The sequence below is a fragment of the Anabrus simplex genome, chromosome 2 (genome assembly GCF_040414725.1).
Source record: "Anabrus simplex isolate iqAnaSimp1 chromosome 2, ASM4041472v1, whole genome shotgun sequence".
Lineage (NCBI taxonomy): Eukaryota > Metazoa > Arthropoda > Insecta > Orthoptera > Tettigoniidae > Anabrus > Anabrus simplex.
In genome coordinates this window covers 909719312-909738605 of record NC_090266.1, presented here as the reverse complement: position 1 = coordinate 909738605, position 19294 = coordinate 909719312, and the positions used below count along the sequence as shown (strand labels likewise).

The 19294-nt window shown below is 38.2% G+C and overlaps 1 protein-coding gene across 1 annotated transcript in view; it reads right to left on the bottom strand.

Annotated features, from left to right (window-relative positions):
- Positions 1–19294, bottom strand: part of l(3)80Fg (dnaJ homolog subfamily C member 16 l(3)80Fg) — a 507034-nt gene that overhangs the window by 148925 nt on the left and 338815 nt on the right. The window contains exons 7-8 of the mRNA XM_067141678.2: positions 10334–10541; positions 6442–6644 (exon numbers count right to left, since the gene is read on the bottom strand). Coding sequence (XP_066997779.2) covers positions 6442–6644; positions 10334–10541 — 411 coding nt within the window. The remainder of the gene's footprint in view (positions 1–6441; positions 6645–10333; positions 10542–19294) is intronic.

Below are 19294 nucleotides of genomic sequence, written 5' to 3'. Positions count from 1 at the left end.
TCATTTTCTATCATCTAAAATAATTCTTTTTAAGTGCTAGAAAATGTTCTCTTTTCATCTGCATATTCTAGAACACAACCCATTTGAGGTTTCAATCTTTCACGAGCGGACATGTTTTATGTTTGTATGCGGACCAAAAATATGCCAAATTAAAACTCATCTAAACATATTCAGTACTAGCTATATTCATACATATGTACATAATATAGCCGGCCCCGTGGTGTAGGGGTAGCGTGCCTGCCTCTTACCCGGAGGCCCCGGGTTAGATTCCCGGCCAGGTCAGGGATTTTTACCTGGACCTGAGGGCTGGTTCGAGGTCCACTCAGCCTACGTGATTAGAACTGAGGAGCTATCTGACGGTGAGATAGCGGCCCCGGTCTCGAAAGCCAAGAATAACGGCCGAGAGGATTCGTCGTGCCGACCACACGACACCTCGTAATCTGCAGGCCTTCGGGCTGAGCAGCAGTCACTTGGTAGGCCAAGGCCCTTCAAGGGCTGTAGTGCCAAGGGGTTTGGGGTATGTACATAATATAAATTATTTACATTAAATATTTGATGTACTCCATCGCAGAGTTATGTAGGAAATTACCAAAATATTTTGTAACAGAATATTAGTACATAAACTGCATAAAAGACATTCCACAAAAAAATTAGCTGTTATATCAGAAAGAGTTGGAGGCAACCAATCTTTGATCCTACACCATCTAGCTGGAGGTATTGCATGTAATTTCCGTTTGTCTCTATGAATTACTTCTTCTTGATGAAGTATGTCGGAAAAATTGGTATCCAAAAACAGGCTCAGTTGCCATGTCAAAATATGGGATAAAATTGGTCCGTGGTTTATATTATATATCAAAATGGTAATAGGTCGTCTTCGTCTTCTTCTTCTTCTTCTTCTTCTTCTTCTTCTTCTTCTTCTTATTATTATTATTATTATTATTATTATTATTATTATTATTATTATTATTATTATTATTATTATTATTATTATTATTATTATTTGCCTTTCAACTTTTCTATCTTTTTGTAAATGTCTTTATTATCATATGTAAATTTCAGTAATTTGCCAGTATTAGGTAGTCGCCTCCCCTGTCCCCCATTCAGCCAAAGCTAAACGTGTTGTTTACTGCCATCTGTTGAATTTTTTGAGTATAGTACTACATGTGCCGGTAACACTGTGTCTTTCACTGTTTAATATATTAAATTGCTCTTGTGGGCAACCTATTACAAGATTTAATATACAGTAGAACCTCTATTATAAGTTCCTGGAAACTAAGTTTTCCCTGATTATTCGTTCAAATTACGTGGTCCCGCAAGTATCCTACTTAAATCACATTGTATTAATATTATTATTATTATTATTATTATTATTATTATTATTATTATTATTATTTATTATTTGCCTTTCAACTTTTCTATCTTTTTGTAATTGTCTTTATTATCATATGTAAATTTCAGTAATTTGCCAGTATTAGGTAGTCGCCTCCCCTGTCCCCCATTCAGCCAAAGCTAAATGTGTTGTTTACTGCCATCTGTTGAATTTTTTGAGTATAGTACTACATGTGCCGGTAACACTGTGTCTTTCACTGTTTAATATATTAAATTGCTCTTGTGGGCAACCTATTACAAGATTTAATATACAGTAGAACCTCTATTATAAGTTCCTGGAAACTAATTTTTCCCTGATTATTCGTTCAAATTACGTTGTCCCGCGAGTATCCTACTTAAATCACATTGTATTAATCCTGCATTATCTGTTCCTCAAAGAAACAATTTCCTGGGTCAACTGTCCAGAAATTTCAGTCCCATCAACGCTAAATCCTCGATCAAGCGTTTTTCAATAAACTTTATCTCATGAAAGAACGGCTATGGCATACTTATGGATCTCGGTGTAAACATCCCGTCATTTCAATAATTAGAGCAAGTTCTGTACGGTACTGGAAAAGCAATCGGCCGTGAACTTGCATAAAGGACCATCTTAGCATCGCATTCGGGTGGTATTATTTAGAGAATCCTCGGAAATCATAAAGCAGAAAGTGGCCACAACAACTGAAGGGGACAGAGCGCATTTAGACAGCTCTACTTGAAGACGGAACAAGTTTCGTCAAATGTTCGTACTTGTAAAGTGTCTACATTATGTCCACGGTTAGATTCTTCCCCCGATTCTATCACTGAACAGGTTTATGGCATTTCCTTCAGGACACTATATAGTCACTGGGTTTTCAGGCAGGAATCAAAACTGCTCCGTCTTAATACAAATTTAGTATTTTAATATTATCGTATACGATTATGATACCGAGACCAGAACAGATGTTGCACCTTGCATACATAAAGCCATGGGATTGCCTCTTATTGTTTTGGTCCTAATATAAGACTGGGAATTTTACATTTTTGTATTAAAATGTTATAAAAACCGCAGTTGTTTTATTTGCGCACATTAAGGTGCGTCAACACCAAGATGTCTTCGTTAACTTTGTTAATAAACACTGTTAATAAACTATGTTCATGAAAATTTTTGGATGTCAATAAACAAAATGATATAGATGTTGATTCCCATAGGGAACATGAAATATTTGCCCTGAATGAGTAAATTTATAATACCAATATAATGGTCCGTTATTGGACATTATAAATTTCCCAGCTAACTCATTCTTGGTTGCCTGCGTTTCGCCCTCGTGTGCTAAGTTGGGCTCATCAGTTGGTACTTAGCACACCTACCACACGAGGGTGAAACGCAGGCAAACCAAGAATGAGTTAGCTGGAAAATGTATAATGTCCAATAAGGGACCATTATATTGGTATTATAAATTTACTCATTCAGGGCAAATATTTCATGTTCCCTATGGGAATCAACATCTATATCATTTGATGGCCAGGCAGGCATCAATTTTTGGAAGTGAGAAATAGTGTCCCATAGTGCATTGGCACTGCTGGTGGCTTCAAGTAGCCTATGCAGTGGCCTCCACGGTATGCACTAGCCTTGCGTCTTGGTAGGTGTGCTAAGTACCAACTGATGAGCCCAACTTAGCACACGAGGGCGAAACGCAGGCAACCAAGAATGAGTTAGCTGGAAAATTTATAATGTCCAATAACGGACCATTATATTGGTATAATAAACAAAATAGCGTGTTCATTAACTTTTCAAGCATGTCGATAAACAAAATTTCTTTAACTTTTGTGAATGAAACTTTTCATTAACTTTTCGTGCTCGCAGATGCACAAGAATGCAATTAGAGCATGCAAATTTGTATCGCGGAATAGGATGATTTCTTATTTCTCCTGAAAATTGACTATCAAATTGCAAGCAAAAGTTCTAATATACAGTACCTAAAATTCTGTACGATATTCTTTCAATTGTGTTCTAATGTAGTTTCATTTCCAGTTTCATTCCTCACTGAATAACCAAACCTCCCATAATCGCTTGTACAGAATATAATCAAAATAATACTATCCTAACTAGGTTAAATGAAGATTTTCTTTCTTTAATACCTTTACCAATTCCTTGATATTGTTGTACAAAGCTTCAAACACCTCAGACACACTAACCAAAATTACTTGTTTTGATACTCTAGACGAAGTGAAATGTCTGAGTCACCAAAGTGAAATGTCCCAGTCACCAGTTGCTAGGGATCTTAAAGTTATACCTATTAAAAAAATAGCTTGTCATTAGTGGAGATGGCTTTCTGATAATCTGTATAATTACTTGAAATTTCAGACCCAATGACAGTCAACAAGAAATGAAAGTCATGTGAGAGCATTCAAGAAAAGTTTGAAAGGCTGCTGCATAGTGAATTGAAAGTTCTGACATAAGTGTTCTCTCCAAACTTAATTCTACTCGCTTTTTCAATATTTTTATTTGCCACACTTCGCGTCTGCACTTTTCCCTAATTGTACTCAATAAAATAATGAAAGCTGCAGCTGTAAGTATTTTCTTCTTCCTGACCCTATCCATTGTTATTATTAAAGTAAACAGCACACAAATGTGCATTAGGTTTTACAGCATTCCATTATGGATCTTTCTCTTTTGATGCATTTGCTGAAATGGTATCATTCACACAAGGCTTTACAAAGCTTACATACACATAGCACAGACGGTTCGTTGAAGCCAGATTGGCTCCATAGCATATGGTGAAATCTATATATTCCCAACCTATTTAAAGGACTCCTCATAATATTGTTTGGTTCTATCCATCTCTGATCGAGCATAGCATCTGTCGAGTACAAGTCTTGGTCTATGTCAGCTCTTTTCTTCGTCCTGCTCTGTAGAAGCTCCTGTTCCTATCTCGTAGATGTGCTCTGTAGAAGCTCCTGTTCCTACCTCGTAGATGAGAGTTTCATTCTGAATTTTAAGACCTCTAGTAGAAACGTTTCTGAAGCAAGTTCATATACAAATCTTGAAGGAGATGTCTTGGAAATCCCAAGAGTTCTTTTCAGAAATCTACCTTTATCATTTTCAATAACTCCTAGGTCCAATACTGATAGACACTCCCAAATGAGTTCCAGGCCATATGTTATTACTGGAAGGACTTTCTCAAGGGTTATAAATTTCATTTTTGATTGATCCGTATTGAACTAAGATTACATATAATTTATTCTTATAAAATTTTTCCACCTATTTAATACATTCTTTTTTGCAATGCATATATTTACATTACAGTAAGTCGCTTGGAACTTGTTTCAACCCTACTAGTTCCAAGCGACTTAATGTAATGTAAACATATGCATTGCAATAAGAATGTATTGAATAGGTGGAAAAATTTTATAAGAATAAATTATATGGAAAGACTTTGGCGTAAAATAACATCATGGCCGTATTCAAAGACAGTCTCGTGGGATTTTTGATGTTATATATACTTCTAATAGCAGACAAGGATCTCTCTCTTACATGGATTTTGAAAGAGGTAGCTGTAGGTTGGAGTGTGATGCCCAGATATCTAAATGAGTTCACAACCCGCAGGACCTCCCCTCCACACTGTGATCTGTCTTTGGTTGAAATTCTTCCCCCTTTCCGAAATAAAATGAAATAACATCTGTACTGTTTTATTTTTTTTAATTTCCAAGCTGTTATTTACAGCATAGTCCAATCCATTGTAACCTCACAAACAGCTATTTTGGTGTGGACACAATGTTGAAGAAGTTTGTTAACAAAAGTTTATTAACATGTTGAGAAATGTTTTCATAAACATTGTTTATTAACTTTGTTTTGTTAACATTGTTTATTAACTTTGGTGTGGACTAACAATTACATTTAAAATGTTTGCATCATTTCTCACTCGTTCTGACTTGTACAGCGAGCGTGCTTTCCAGCTGAGCTCAAGGTCACGAATAACCCTAATTTCTGAAGTTTTGATAATTTTTTTTTCCTCTTTCCAATTTGATTGTGATTAGTGATCGGCAGAATTGAATATAATGCATTTGACCACTTTTGAGAATCAATACTTTCATTCAAAACCATATTTTCGAGTTCAACATAATCTTTAAAAGTCGATGTAGGCCTAATTTACGTGGTACAAGATTTTCAGAAACTGACTATGAACAGTATACCGGTGACCCAATTACAATGGAAGATTAAAAAAAGGTTTTTGCCATCCTGATGGGTGTTTCTGTATCTAATGTGCTTTATTTTATTAGGCTAGATAATTAAAAGCTACTTTTAGTCAATTGTTGTTTGGCTTGGCGTTATTAGATTTTATGAAGATAGAAGTTGCTGAATTGAAAGCAGTTTTCACGGGAAACCGACGAAGTTATCCCAGTAAAACTGAATGTAACATTGCGAGATTTTTAACTTGCGTACCGGAAATTAATGTTTGAAGCCGGCCCCACGGTCTAACTTGCCTGCCTCTCACCCGGAGGGCCTGGGTTCGATTCCTGGCCAGGTCAGGCATTTTTATCTGGATATTAGGGCTGGTTCCAGGTCCACTCATTCTACTATTACCTTTAATTGAGGAGCTATCTAATGATGAGGTGGCGACCCCGATCTAGAGAGCCAAGAATAATGACCGAGAGAATTCGTCACAATGACAATGCGTCACCTCGTAATCTGCAGGCTTTTGGACTATTGGAGCTGTAATTTGGTTTGGTGTAGGAGCGTTTGTAAGTTTATCATTATACATATTTCATTTTTGTGACGTTTCGCCAAACTGTCGATGGTTTATTCGTTCCCAGATTTTCCGCTTTCCCGCCCTGTACTTTTTTTTCCACAGTCCCGCCAAACACAGAGAATCGAGGTTCCACTGTATTAAGATTAGATGTAATGAAGAAAATAGTTTATCATATAAAAAATCCTAAGCCATTTCAAAATACTACTCCTTGATGTCTTAAAAATATTACATTAGAAGAGGTAAAGATAAGACACTGGTACGATTTAAACTACTACTCTCTTTGGAGTTAAGATAGATAACGAAACTAATAATTCCTCACTGAATTATTCAAAAACCCTACCTTAATGACAGCTTCATACGATAGAGCCTCAGAAGCATGAAGTAACCGCTGGATGGTGGACTCAAGACGGTCACGAGTTTCGTTCCACTCCTGGCTTTCAGCACCATTCCACGTATGAGGTAGCCATTCATACTTGATGTGACTGGCATCTCTTCTCCAGATAATCACTACATGTAACACAGGCTCAGCTGGACTGCCTTCACCTGTAACATAAATATAATTCACAGTCAGTATATCTGATTCTTTGTACAGTATGATATGAAATGAAAAGGAAGTAAAGAAGAGGAATGGTGGAAGAAGATGGAGAAGTCTTACTTAAAGAAAACAAAGCAGATGACACAGTCAATTTAAGTAGCCTTTCACCCCAAGTGCATTATTCACTCTCATTACGTTCAGCATGTTGAAGTGACATACGAAATTTGAATGCAAACTTTTATCCATACAAGTAATAGAAAGGAATTTGTGTGTGTAGGCCTAAACAAGTGTCAAATCAAGTTGTGTATAGAGAGAAAGGAACAAGAAAAGGAACATATAATAGGATAAACATTAATGACTGGTCAGCATCAGAAGAGAAAGGCTCTCTTGTCATCAACTCCAATTTTTCTACACATCCATTTCTTCTCAGCCCTCAACAAGCTCATTTCTGTTTCCCAGCTTCATCAAGAGGGCAGCCTTCAATACTCATTGAAGGGCCATCTTGACAGACTTCAGTCTTGATGTGGGTAGTGTCGGAAAAGGAGAAATATGGACAAAGAAAGGAAAAAAGCCTAACTATTTGGAAAAATCAGTATATGAAGATGTGGAGATTACCCTTGTCCTTTAAAGTTATCATGTTTGTCCTTGTCTCCTTTCTACTGCTCTCTCTTCTGATGCTGCTGACCTGTCACTGCGTTTATCCTATTATGTATTCCTTTTCATGTTCCTATTTCTCTATAAACGTCTTCATTTTATCCATGAGACAACAACAATGATAAAATAAGTGAATACTTTATCAAACAATTCACAATTTCAACAGGAATTAATAATAACAATAACAATTGTACCAGGGATACACCTTCCCCGGCTCCTCAAACTGCATGCCTTCTCTATGTCCATCTATGTCAGTGAACACAAACTTTTAAAAACTTTCTAAAACCTTCTTCTCCGATGGTGAGATGGCTCTGCCACCTATTTTCTAGTGATACCTGGTGGAGTAAACACAAACTAATTGCTGAAGATATTTTTGTCATCATAGTTGATAAAACTCTTTTCTGATGATTTCTGTTTTATGTATCAAAGTTGTCAACACTTCACCTGATGCCTCCTCTAACGTAATCTGCCTATCACATGCCTGTAACTATGTTCTCTAGCCATTCAAACCTGGGGATGTGTATGGAAATTTAGCCTATCGGCGTACTATATTTTAATTTAATATGGAACTTTCCTCTACAGAACTATTTAAGGAGAGCACTTTAGGGCCGTCTGGTCTGATTTGCTCCGGATAATGTGAGTGCGACGTGACGGAGGTTACAGAGGGCAGGAGGCATGGGTATGGCCAGCGTGAAGAAGATCAAGCACTATAAGATAATGGCAGAATTTACCTAAATATGTGATTATGCCTGCGGGTAGTTCGAGGGGAATGTTTCAGCAGTTTTCTTAATATCTAATATGGAATCTTTTCTTTTGGGCTGAAATGTAGGACCCTCTGTGCAGTCTTTGGACTCTATTTATATTCTCTACTGCGAAAACATTTAATGTAAGGGAGGACGAGTGGTGAACCTCGGATCTCTCTCCTTCAACTTTGGACCTGGATGACTAAAGTCTTCAACCTCTAAATTTTGGGAATTTTGTCTTGGTTTTTAAATTTCCTCCCCCTTTAGTCACCCTTTTTAGTATGGGGTTAGCCTCTATGTCATTGGGCCTTAAACCCACTTAGGTTCTCGTCTCTTCCAGAATATTTGTTAATGAGTGCTGGTGTTTTGCTTCCTTGCCTTTTGTTAATGACCTGTTATATGAACCCTTTTCTTTTAACTCTTAAGATAATTATGCCCCTGTTTATTCTTTACAGTTCTTAGAGTAACTGTGTCCACATTTTGGTTCCCTTTGGGAACAATACTTAAACTAATTATGGAACTTTGTAATAGACAAATAAGCCCACCACAGGGCAACCAGTGTATGAACACTTTGAAGTGGGGTCACCCTAGGGGTTACCAAGTGTAATTGAGATTGTAAACAGCAACTGATTCCTTGATTAATGCTATCCTCTATTGTATTTTTGGAGCTCCTATAATATTGTATCTGCTCGGAGTAACTATGCTCTTTCATATGTAAGTTAACAACTGGGAGTTCTCCCAATTAATTTTGTACCTGATTAAGGACTTTAAGCCCAATGCATTGGTGGAACTGACAAGCTTGTTGTAATGTAAATATGCCCAAGCTATATTTCAACTATTATTTGTTATGTCATTAAATAATTAAATTACTCCCTCTGAATTTTAAGAATGGAAAGAAATAACATTTCCAAATTTTGTTAAAGTAAATGTTTGCTCTAAGTGATCCCCTGTCCAGCCATTCAATCCAGGTGTTTCCTATTCCTCTGTGAGCCACAGAATCGTGACGACAACAACAACAACAACAACAACAACAACAACAACAATAATAATAATAATAATAATAATAATAATAATAATAATAATAATAATAATAATAATAATAATAATAATAATAATAATAATAATCATGTCTGCATAACATCCCTTCAATGGCAGCAGATTTTTAGAAACACCAGAGTGTCTGAATCTGTGTGTCGCATGAGTTATTTAACTTGCTGGAAGTCACAACACAGAGCTGTTACATTTGAACATCCTGAAATGCTTTTGACTTCATCTAGTACTGAACCCACTATCTAGAGAACAGGAGGACAACTAACAAACTGCATTGCTACAAAGACTGGCAGAAATGCATTCTAAAGTTTTGAATATTCCACATACTTCATGTTTTATCTTACAGGATGACTTCTGTCAAACAAGCAGGACACCTTGTTTTGTCCTGTCAAAATGTGGTAGATGCCACCTCGTAAACTATGGGCATTTCATAATTAGCCATGCCTTAGAAATTCACCATTATTCTTGTGCCAACAATCACATATGCATTCTTTAAAATACAGTATTACCCAATTCTGCACTTTCAAATGAATGAGAACTTCTACCTTATCTTCAGTTTGCTAGGACAGGGTACAAACGCTTATCACAATATCATAATTTAAAAACAGGCATATCCCTAGAAACTTGGGAGATATTTTGTTTAGATCTCAAATGGCAAGCAATTTACAATATGAATTCTACATTGAATGTTTCATAACAATCCAAGATGTGCCTTTTCATCTACTTTGCCATGAAATATCAACCATTCTGCCAAATAACTGTCCATATTGCAAGCAATTACAAACTTCAATCAATTTTTGAAGCATAATACTCAACATATTTGACATATCAATATGATCTATACAAAAAAATTTGCATTATCAGAACTAGAGTTACATGCACACCAAATGGTGCTAGCAAGCTCAGAAATAATTTCAAACTCAACATCAAGTCTCTTAGAATATATGGGAAATATGCTTCAATTATATCGCTTCTGTTAAATTCCAGGATTCATAAACAGGCATACTTAATGAAAAACTAATTTTAAAACTAGCTTAAAAGCTTATTACCACCATTGATACAATTGGTGAATTTAAGATTCATAATACAGAAAGTAGAACAGCACTGTTAGCAAACCTAATGAAAAAAAATGTAAAGGCTTAGAACAAAAGTGAAACTTTAACTGCAGAGAAATTAACCTTCTGCTACCTAATTATAATTAAATAATTAAAAGAATAGTTGATTATTTATTCACTGATAGTTCTACATACCAGCTAGGGCACTGACAAATTCTGCCTGCCGCTCCTGGAAGATATAAGTAAAGCGTACTCTTTCAACATTATAAGGTGCATCCTGAGCAAACTGACGCAATGCTTGTCGTGGCTCATCATGATAAGGCGTGTTCTGCGACACCAGAACGACACAGAGCCGCTTGCGAGATCGAGCCCATTCTGGTGGGCACAGTGCATCAAACATACCCTGTAGCAGAAAGAGTACAAGATTGATTCTCCATAAGTTTTTTTTTTTAAAGATCAAATTTCATGGTTTTCCAAATAGAAGTTCGTCATATTAGACCTAAGTTGAACTTTTCAACAAACAACAGACTATCTGAAGGGAAAAGGAAAAAGGAACCAATTTGTTGTAGTAGTGGCTCAGTTAATATTTTTATTTTAAATAGTAACTTTTCCTTGTTTTACAGGAACGGCCTAAATATAAAACATGAAAATGTTCTTAAAACGGCTAATTACAGCCTAATTATGGGAAGCTACTAACATGCACAAAAAGTAGGGTTGCCATAATTCTCTTCCACAAATCCGAGATAGAAGTATAGGCCTATTTGACAAAAATCGGCAGAATATAGAGAAAAGAACTTTAAAGGAAACATAATAAATTGATACAGATAAAAATAACTGTTTTATACTAAATGCATCAATTTGTGGTACTTGGCTCCTTGGCTGAATGGTCAGTGTACTGGCCTTTGGTTCAGACATTCTGGGTTCGATTCCCAGCTGAGCCGGAGATTTTAATGGAGTATGGTTAATTCCGATGGCTTGGAGACTGGATGTTTGTGTTTGTCCCAACATATTCCTCTTCATATTCACACAACACACCACACTACCAATCACCACAAACACACAATACTGAATATATTCCTCCACATAGGGTTGGCATCAGGAAGGTCATCCAGCCGTAAAACTGGACCAAGACCACATGTTTGACACAGTTTGCACCAGCTATCTCACCAGTGTGGGAAAGGCAGAAGGATAAGAGAAGTATCAGTTTGTGGTACTTGTGTTCAACACGGTTAAGGTACTTCAATTTGTTTTTATTGTACAAGTTTACAAAATTCAGTGCAAGATACATGTGACATGTTATACTGAATGTCAAGAATGGCTATTGTGGATGACAGAGTTAATCTACTCTATAGAAATACAATATTCTGAAATGCACACAATGGAATCCACACTAACATGTGCATCAAGCAAAGAGGGAACATAATCAAAACTGCTACTCTAAGCGTATCCAGCAAAATACTTTTGCCATATGCTGTACAACAGGAGAGTTTCTACTCCATCAGGAAAGAGACTACTTGATGGTGAGAGTATCAATTCACTTCCACATTGTATTCATATTGTAATACGAAGACCTGTGTTCACTACATTGGACCGCTTTGTTATCATCTGGTGAGTACCTTCTACAACATCCTGTTTGCTACTATCAAAGACCACGTACCTTTCACATAACCCCAGTCAAATCACTTCCCATCCTGGATCCAAGCCTACTAAATTGTATATATATCTACTCCTCAGTCCTGTTTCTTAATACGGGGCCGGGGATGAGACAAGACAAATTTTTATGGCATTTTTTTTACGGCCAGATGCTTTTCCTGGCACCAACCTCAATTGAGGAGCATAAGGTGAAAGAATGACAGTGAGTGAAACTGGGTAAAGAGGTGGAAGGAATCGACTGTGCCCTATGAATAGGAACTGTCCTGGCCTTTGCCTGGAAGTAAAAAATTGGAAACCACAGAAAAACCACTCTCATGACAGCCAAAGGTGGGGCTCAAACCCAAGCGTCTCCCAAATGCAGAAATTGGCACCATAGCCATAGCGTGTTAACATGCATGGCCACTCTGCTCGGTTAAAGACTACTAAATTAATTCTCCAGAATAAGCAACGTGCTTGTACTCATTGGAAAATCAACCCAAATCCTCACTTTGACAGTCTCTCAAAACAACATCTCAAGTTCAATTACAGTAGTTATGTAGCATCACCGACAGGAAATTTATGAATGAACTCTATATGAGTTTGACCCTAATATCTTCACGGAAAAGATCTCTTAGAGTTCCAGAAAATATGAACAAAAATAATATACCAATTCCATACGAAATGAGGTCACTCCACTTCAATACATACTTTCACTCAACCTTTGCCAAAATTATGGCTGATTCAGAACTTATCTTTCCATCTGTATAGAAAGCATGTTGTCACTCATTAGCAAGTGTGTCAATATTGCCTAATGAAGTTCTTAACATCATTCTTGGTCTTCTGACTTCTAGGACTAATGGTCCTGGTGAATTAAGTCCATTTCTTACCAAAAATGCTGCAATTTCTTTACGCTTCCCTGTCTTATTTTTATTCAGAGCTTTCATTCTGGTTCTTTTCCTTGTAAGCTGTGGTGGGATAGAGAACTGGAACTGGATGTTGTGTGTTGCAAGAAGTTAGAGTTTGGAAATGTAAAAGTTTTTTTTTAAATTTAACATATCTGAAGGATTTTATTTTGTTTGTAATATTTTGAGAAATGAAGAAATAAGAACTCTGGACTTTACTGGAATATTTGTTTATGTAGCTGAAATATGTGTGTAATAATTTTTCTTCTAGGCAATAGGCAAGAAATGTTGAACGGTATGAACATTGCGAGATGCAAGAAGTATTTTGATTCTGAAATGATGTAACTAGTAAAATTTAATTTAAGAAAACCTCAAGATTGGATTGTTAACATTGCAAGAGTGATAAAGTGATCTGTATAACATGATGTAATTTGGTACATACATACATACATTATCATTATAGACTGATATGCCTTTCAGCGTTCAGTCTGCAAGCCTCTGAGAATTTACTAAACGTCGCCACAATCCTCGATTTGCAACTAGTGTTGTGGCCTCATTTAGTTCTATACCTCTTATCTTTAAATCGTTAGAAACCGAGTCTAACCATCATCGTCTTGGTCTCCCTCTACTTCTCTTACCCTCCATAACAGAGTCCATTATTCTCCTAGGTAACCTATCCTTCTCCATTCGCCTCACATGACCCCACCACCGAAGCCGGTTTATGCGTACAGCTTCATCCATCGAGTTCATTCCTAAATTAGCCTTTATCTCCTCATTCCGAGTACCCTCCTGCCATTGTTCCCACCTGTTTGTACCAGCAATCATTCTCGCTACTTTCATGTCTGTTACTTCTAACTTATCCTGAGTCCACCCAGCTTTCGCTCCCGTAAAGCAAAGTTGGTCTGAAAACAGACTGGTGTAAAGATAGTTTCGTCTGGGAGCTGACTTCCTTCTTACAGAATACTGCTGATCACAACTGCGAGCTCACTGCATTAGCTTTACTACACCTTGATTCAATCTCACTTACTATATTACCATCCTGGGAGAACATACAACCTAAATACTTGAAATTATCGACCTGTTCTAGCTTTGTATCACCAATTTGACATTCGATTCTGTTGAATTTCTTACCTACCGACATCAATTTAGTCTTCAAGAGGCTAATTTTCATACCATTATCATTGCACCTATTTTCAAGTTCCAAGATATTAGACTGCAGGCTTTTGGCACAATCTGCCATTAAGACCAAGTCGTCAGCATAGGCCAAATTGCTTACTACATTTCCACCTACCTGAATCCCTCCCTGCCATTTTATACCTTTCAGCAGATGATCCATGTAAACTACGAACAGCAAAGGTGAAAGATTACAGCCTTGTCTAACTCCTGTAAGTACCCTGAACCAAGAACTCATTCTACCATCAATTCTCACTGAAGCCCAATTGTCAACATAAATGCCTTTGACTGATTTTAATTATCTACCTTTAATTCCATAGTCCCCCAGTATTTCGAACATCTTTTCCCTCGGTACCCAGTCATATGCTTTCTCTAGATCTACGAAACATAAACACAACTGCCTATTCCTCTCGTAGCATTTTTCAATTACCTGGCGCATACTGAAAATCTGATCCTGACAGCCTCTCTGCGGTCTGAAACCACACTGGTTTTCATCCAACTTCCTCTCAACGACTGATCGCACCCTCCCGTCCAAGATGCCAGTGAATACTTTGCATGGTATACTAATCAATGAGATACCTCGATAGTTGTTGCAGTCCTTCCTGTTCCCTTGCTTATAGATACGTGCAATTACTGCTTTTGTCCAATCTGAAGGTACCTTACCAACACTCCACGCTAATTTTATTACTCTGTGAAGCCATTTCATCCCTGCCTTACCACTGTACTTCACCATTTCAGGTCTAATTTAATCTATTCCTGCTGCCTTATGACAATGGAGTTTTCTTACCATCCTTTCCACTTCCTCAAGCATAATTTCACCAACATCCTTTTCCTCCTCCCCATGAGCTTGGCTGTTTGCAACACCACCATGATGATTTCCTTTTACATTGAGAAGATGTTCAAAATATTCCCTCCACCTCTCCAGTGATTCCCTGGGATCTATTATGAGTTCACCTGAATTACTCAAAACACTGTTCATTTCCTTTTTCCCTCCCTTCCTAAGATTCTTTATTACTGTCCAGAAAGGTTTCCCTGCTGCTTGACTTAGCCTTTCCAGGTTATTACCAAAATCTTCCCATGACTTCTTTTTGGATTCAACAACTATTTGTTTCGCTCTGCTTCTTTCATCTACGTACCAATCCCTGTCTGCCTTGACCCTTGTTTGGAGCCATTTCTGATAAGCTTTCTTTTTACGTTTACAGGCTGCTCTCACTTCATCATTCCACCAAGATGTTCGCCTTTTCCCATCTTTACACACAGTTGTTCCTAGGCATTCCCTTGCTGTTTCTATTACAGCATCCCTGTATGCCACCCATTCACTTTCTATATCCTGAACCTGCTTACTGTCTACTGTTCCGAAACTTCTCGCTAATCATATCCATGTACTTCTGTCTAATTTCCTCGTCCTGGAGACTTTCTACCCTTATTCATTTGCAGACAGATTTCACTTTCTCTACCCTAGGCCTAGAGATACTTAGTTCACTACAGATCAGACAGTGGTCTGTATCATCGAAAAATCCACGAAAAACGCGTACATTCCTAACAGATTGCCTGAATTCAAAGTCTGTTAAGATATAGTCTATTATGGATCTGGTACCCCTAGCCTCCCATGTGTAGCGGTGAATAGCCTTATGCTTGAAGAATGTATTCGTAACAGCTAAACCCATACTAGCACAGAAGTCCAGCAAACGCTTCCCATTCCCATTAGCTTCCATATCTTTCCCACATTTACAAATCACCCTTTCGTATCCTTCAGTTCTATTCCCAACTCTCGCATTGAAATCACCCATTAGCACTATTCTATCCTTGCTGTTGACCCTGACCACGATGTCACTCAATGCTTCATAAAACTTGTCAACTTCATCCTCATCTGCACCTTCACATGGTGAATACACGGACACAATTCTTGTCCCAATTCCTCCCACTGACAAATCTACCCACATCATTCGCTCATTTACGTTCCTAACAGAAACTATGTTGCGTGCAATGGTATTCCTGATAAAGAGCCCTACCCCAGACTCTGCCCTTCCCTTTCTAACACCCGTCAAGTACACTTTATAATCTCCTATCTCTTCCTCATTATCTCCCCTTACCCGAATATCACTTACTCCTAGCACATCCAGATGCATCCTCTTTGCTGACTCAGCCAGTTCTACCTTCTTTCTTCCATAAGCCCCATTAATATTGATAGCTCCCCATCGAATTCCATTTCGTTCGCCAAGTTGTTTCCAAGGAGTCCCTCGCCTGTCAAATGGGAGTGGGACTCCATTACTCCCATAGGTCCGAGGCTTGCTTAAAGTGTTCTGAGCTCGGTAAATTCATGAAGCAGGATGCTGCCCTACTTTCACATAGTCCAAGTGAGGATCTCTCCTCTAACGGGTTATGGACCACCGGTGAATTGTATAGTCCTAGCCGCCTGAGCACAAGGAGGGCCACGACTCAGAATATGTCCGAGATGCCCACTCCCATTCCATAGCAACTGGTATCCCGACTCTCAGGATCACTTAGTACGCCACTCATTCGTTGCCCATGGTTCACGAACTAGGACGTAACTACAGTAACCCACAAACATGAACCATTGTAATTTGGTAATATTTAAAAAATGTAAAGGTGCTTTAATTTGAAACAGCCTATACCGCACGTGTGGTTATGTATGTTGAAATAAGTGATGTAATTTATCTAGCGTCTGTAGCCAGGAAATGACCATATATGGTCATGCGAATGTATTGGCGAACGAGAATCTAGTGGAAATTGTTTCTTATTGGTTAATTGTAATCAAGCCATATCCGGTCTTCTTGCCGGCTTTGGAAAAATGATGCGTGCTCGCGGTCATTTTCCATCCGACCGCCCTAGCGAGCGTTCGCGCTCAAGGGCTACCCTCGGGAACTCCTGCCTTTCCGAGGTAAGTGTTATTGCAGTGCTATTTTCATGTTATTATTAATGATTTCTGATTTAGTTTGATTTAATTTATTCCTTTATGTTTCGGTATTTTCTTGCTTAATGTAATTTTCAAAGTTTTAATATTCAACGTGTCTTGAGTTTGCCCTAGATTCTCAATCTCGTAATTTAAAGTTTTTCTCCTGTCTTTTAATCAACTATCCATTCATTTGTGTTTTGGTTTCGTAATCATTCCGTTAGTCAAATGTGTAAAGTATCTGCTGCTCTCTTATGTAACTTAGTCTCTTGTAATTTTGGTTATTTGTTATTTTTAATAGAATTGAGCTAGAGTGTGTTTCATGTAAGTCTTTTCTCCCCCATAACATTATACGTTTCTTAGACCTCGTAGGGTTTTCCAGCACCTTGCACTCTCCTGTCTCAGTTGTCATTTTTAGTTCTGTAAGTGCCCCCTTGTATTTGATGTAAGTTTGCATATCGTAAGATACTCGTCATGTTCTGATATGAATTCACCGCCACTGCGTCATTTTACAATTTTCTTAGTCATATTATTAAGTATTATATTATTTACTACTGGTATTTTATTATTATTATTATTATTATTATTATTATTATTATTATTATTATTAGATGCGAAAAAGACCAGAAAACTGATCACGCAAAGCTCACTTAGAAGTTGTGCATTTCCTTCTTTGCCAGGCAGCCTTCAATTTTTCTCTCATCGTGGTTCTTCGTTCTTCTGTCCACTTAGCTCCTGTCTTCTTCTTGTGGTTTCTCTCTGACTCTACTTCCCACTTGTTGATTTTCGTTCTGTAGCAGGTTCGGTTAGCGATGTCGGCCACTTTGATTCCTGATTTTTCCAGGTCTTGGCGGATTTCCGTTGTCCACCTATTTGTTTTGATGTTTTCTGTTGCCTCAAGTAAGATTCTTGTCAGTCTGTTTTCTGGAAGGCGTTTGATGTGTCCATAAAATTTCAGGCGTCTTTTTCTGATGTCGGCCGCAAGGTTTGAGAGCTCCTCAGTTTTTGTACGAGATTGCAGTCTATATCCTTCGTCGGTCAGTTTTGGGCCGAGAATTTTTCTGATGATTTTACGTTCCTCTTTCAGGATGTCTTCGAGTACTGTTTTCCTGTGGAGATCCAGTGTTTCACTCGCGTATAGTATTTCAGGTTTGATCACAGTGTTGTAATGTCGAATTTTGGTGAAGATTGAAAGACATTTTTTGTTGTACATGTTTTGCGTTCGGCCGAGGGCTCTCTTCATTTTCTGGATGCGGACCTCGAGGGCCTTCTGTTCTTTTCCTGTTGGTACTATAATTTCTCCGAGATATCAGAACTCAGTTACTTTTTCGACTGTGCCAAATTTCGTGTTCAAATTCTGGAGGCTGCAGTGGTTGCACATGACCTTGGTTTTTGAGAAGGAGATTTGTAGGCCGAATTTTTCTGAGCATTTCTTGAGGGTTTTGATTTGGCTGATTGCCTGTTGTTCGTTTGTTGCAAGGATCGCGAGATCATCTGCGAAAGCGAGACAGGAGATTTTTACATGTCTTCTTGTCATACTTAATGGTTGCCAATTTCCTTGAGCTTTTAGAGCTTGTTCCCATTCTCTCATGATTTTGTCCAGGGCTATGTTAAAGAGTAGTGGGGAGAGTCCATCTCCTTGTCGGACACCGGTTTTTATCTGAAATTTTTCTGATATATTTCCCATGAATTTTACTTGGGAGGTTGTGTTGGTGAGAGTTAGTCTGATGATTTTTTGAGTCTTGTTGTCCAGTCCGTACTCACTCAGTGTTTGGAAGAGAGACTGCCGGTCAATGGAGTCGTATGCTTTCTGGAAGTCCACGAAGGTGCAGATTGTGGGTTGTTTTCTTGTGTGTCGTAGTTTCAAGATGGTTTTCAGGTTGAGTATCTGTTCTGCACAGGATCTGTGGGGCCTGAAGCCCACTTGGTATTCGCCTATGAGTGGTTGTAGTTGTTCCTGTGTTCTTTGGAGGAGGACTGCAGAGAGGATTTTGTATGTGACTTGCACCAGGAAAATTCCCCTGTAATTGTTCACATCTGTTCGGTCACCTTTTTTGTGAAGTGGAACGAGGAGGGCGTTTGTCCAATTTTCTGGTAGTTTTTCCGTTGTCCAAATTTCTTGTATGATTTGTGTGAGTTCTTGGAGAGAATTCTTTCCTAGATGTTTAAGAAGCTCTGCTATGATGCCGTCGTCTCCGGATGCCTTGTTGTTTTTCAGTCGTTGTATGTGTCGGTGTATTTCCTCTTGTGTAGGTGGGGATGAGTCTGGGTTTGGGTTCGGGTGGGGTTTAAGTGGAAACCTCTCCGTTGGTTCTGGGCAGTTGAGTAGTGATTCGAAGTATCTCGCGAGTTCCTTGGTGTTTTCGTCATCTGTGAGTGCCAATTTACCATTTTGTTTTCTGAAGCAGAGGTTCTTGGGCGTGTACCCATTTAATCTGTTGCGGAAGACGCTGTAAAAATCTCTGGTGTTGTAGTTGCGGAAGTCCTGTTCGGCTGATTTCAGTTGGTCCTCCAGGTATTTCCTCTTGGTTTGTC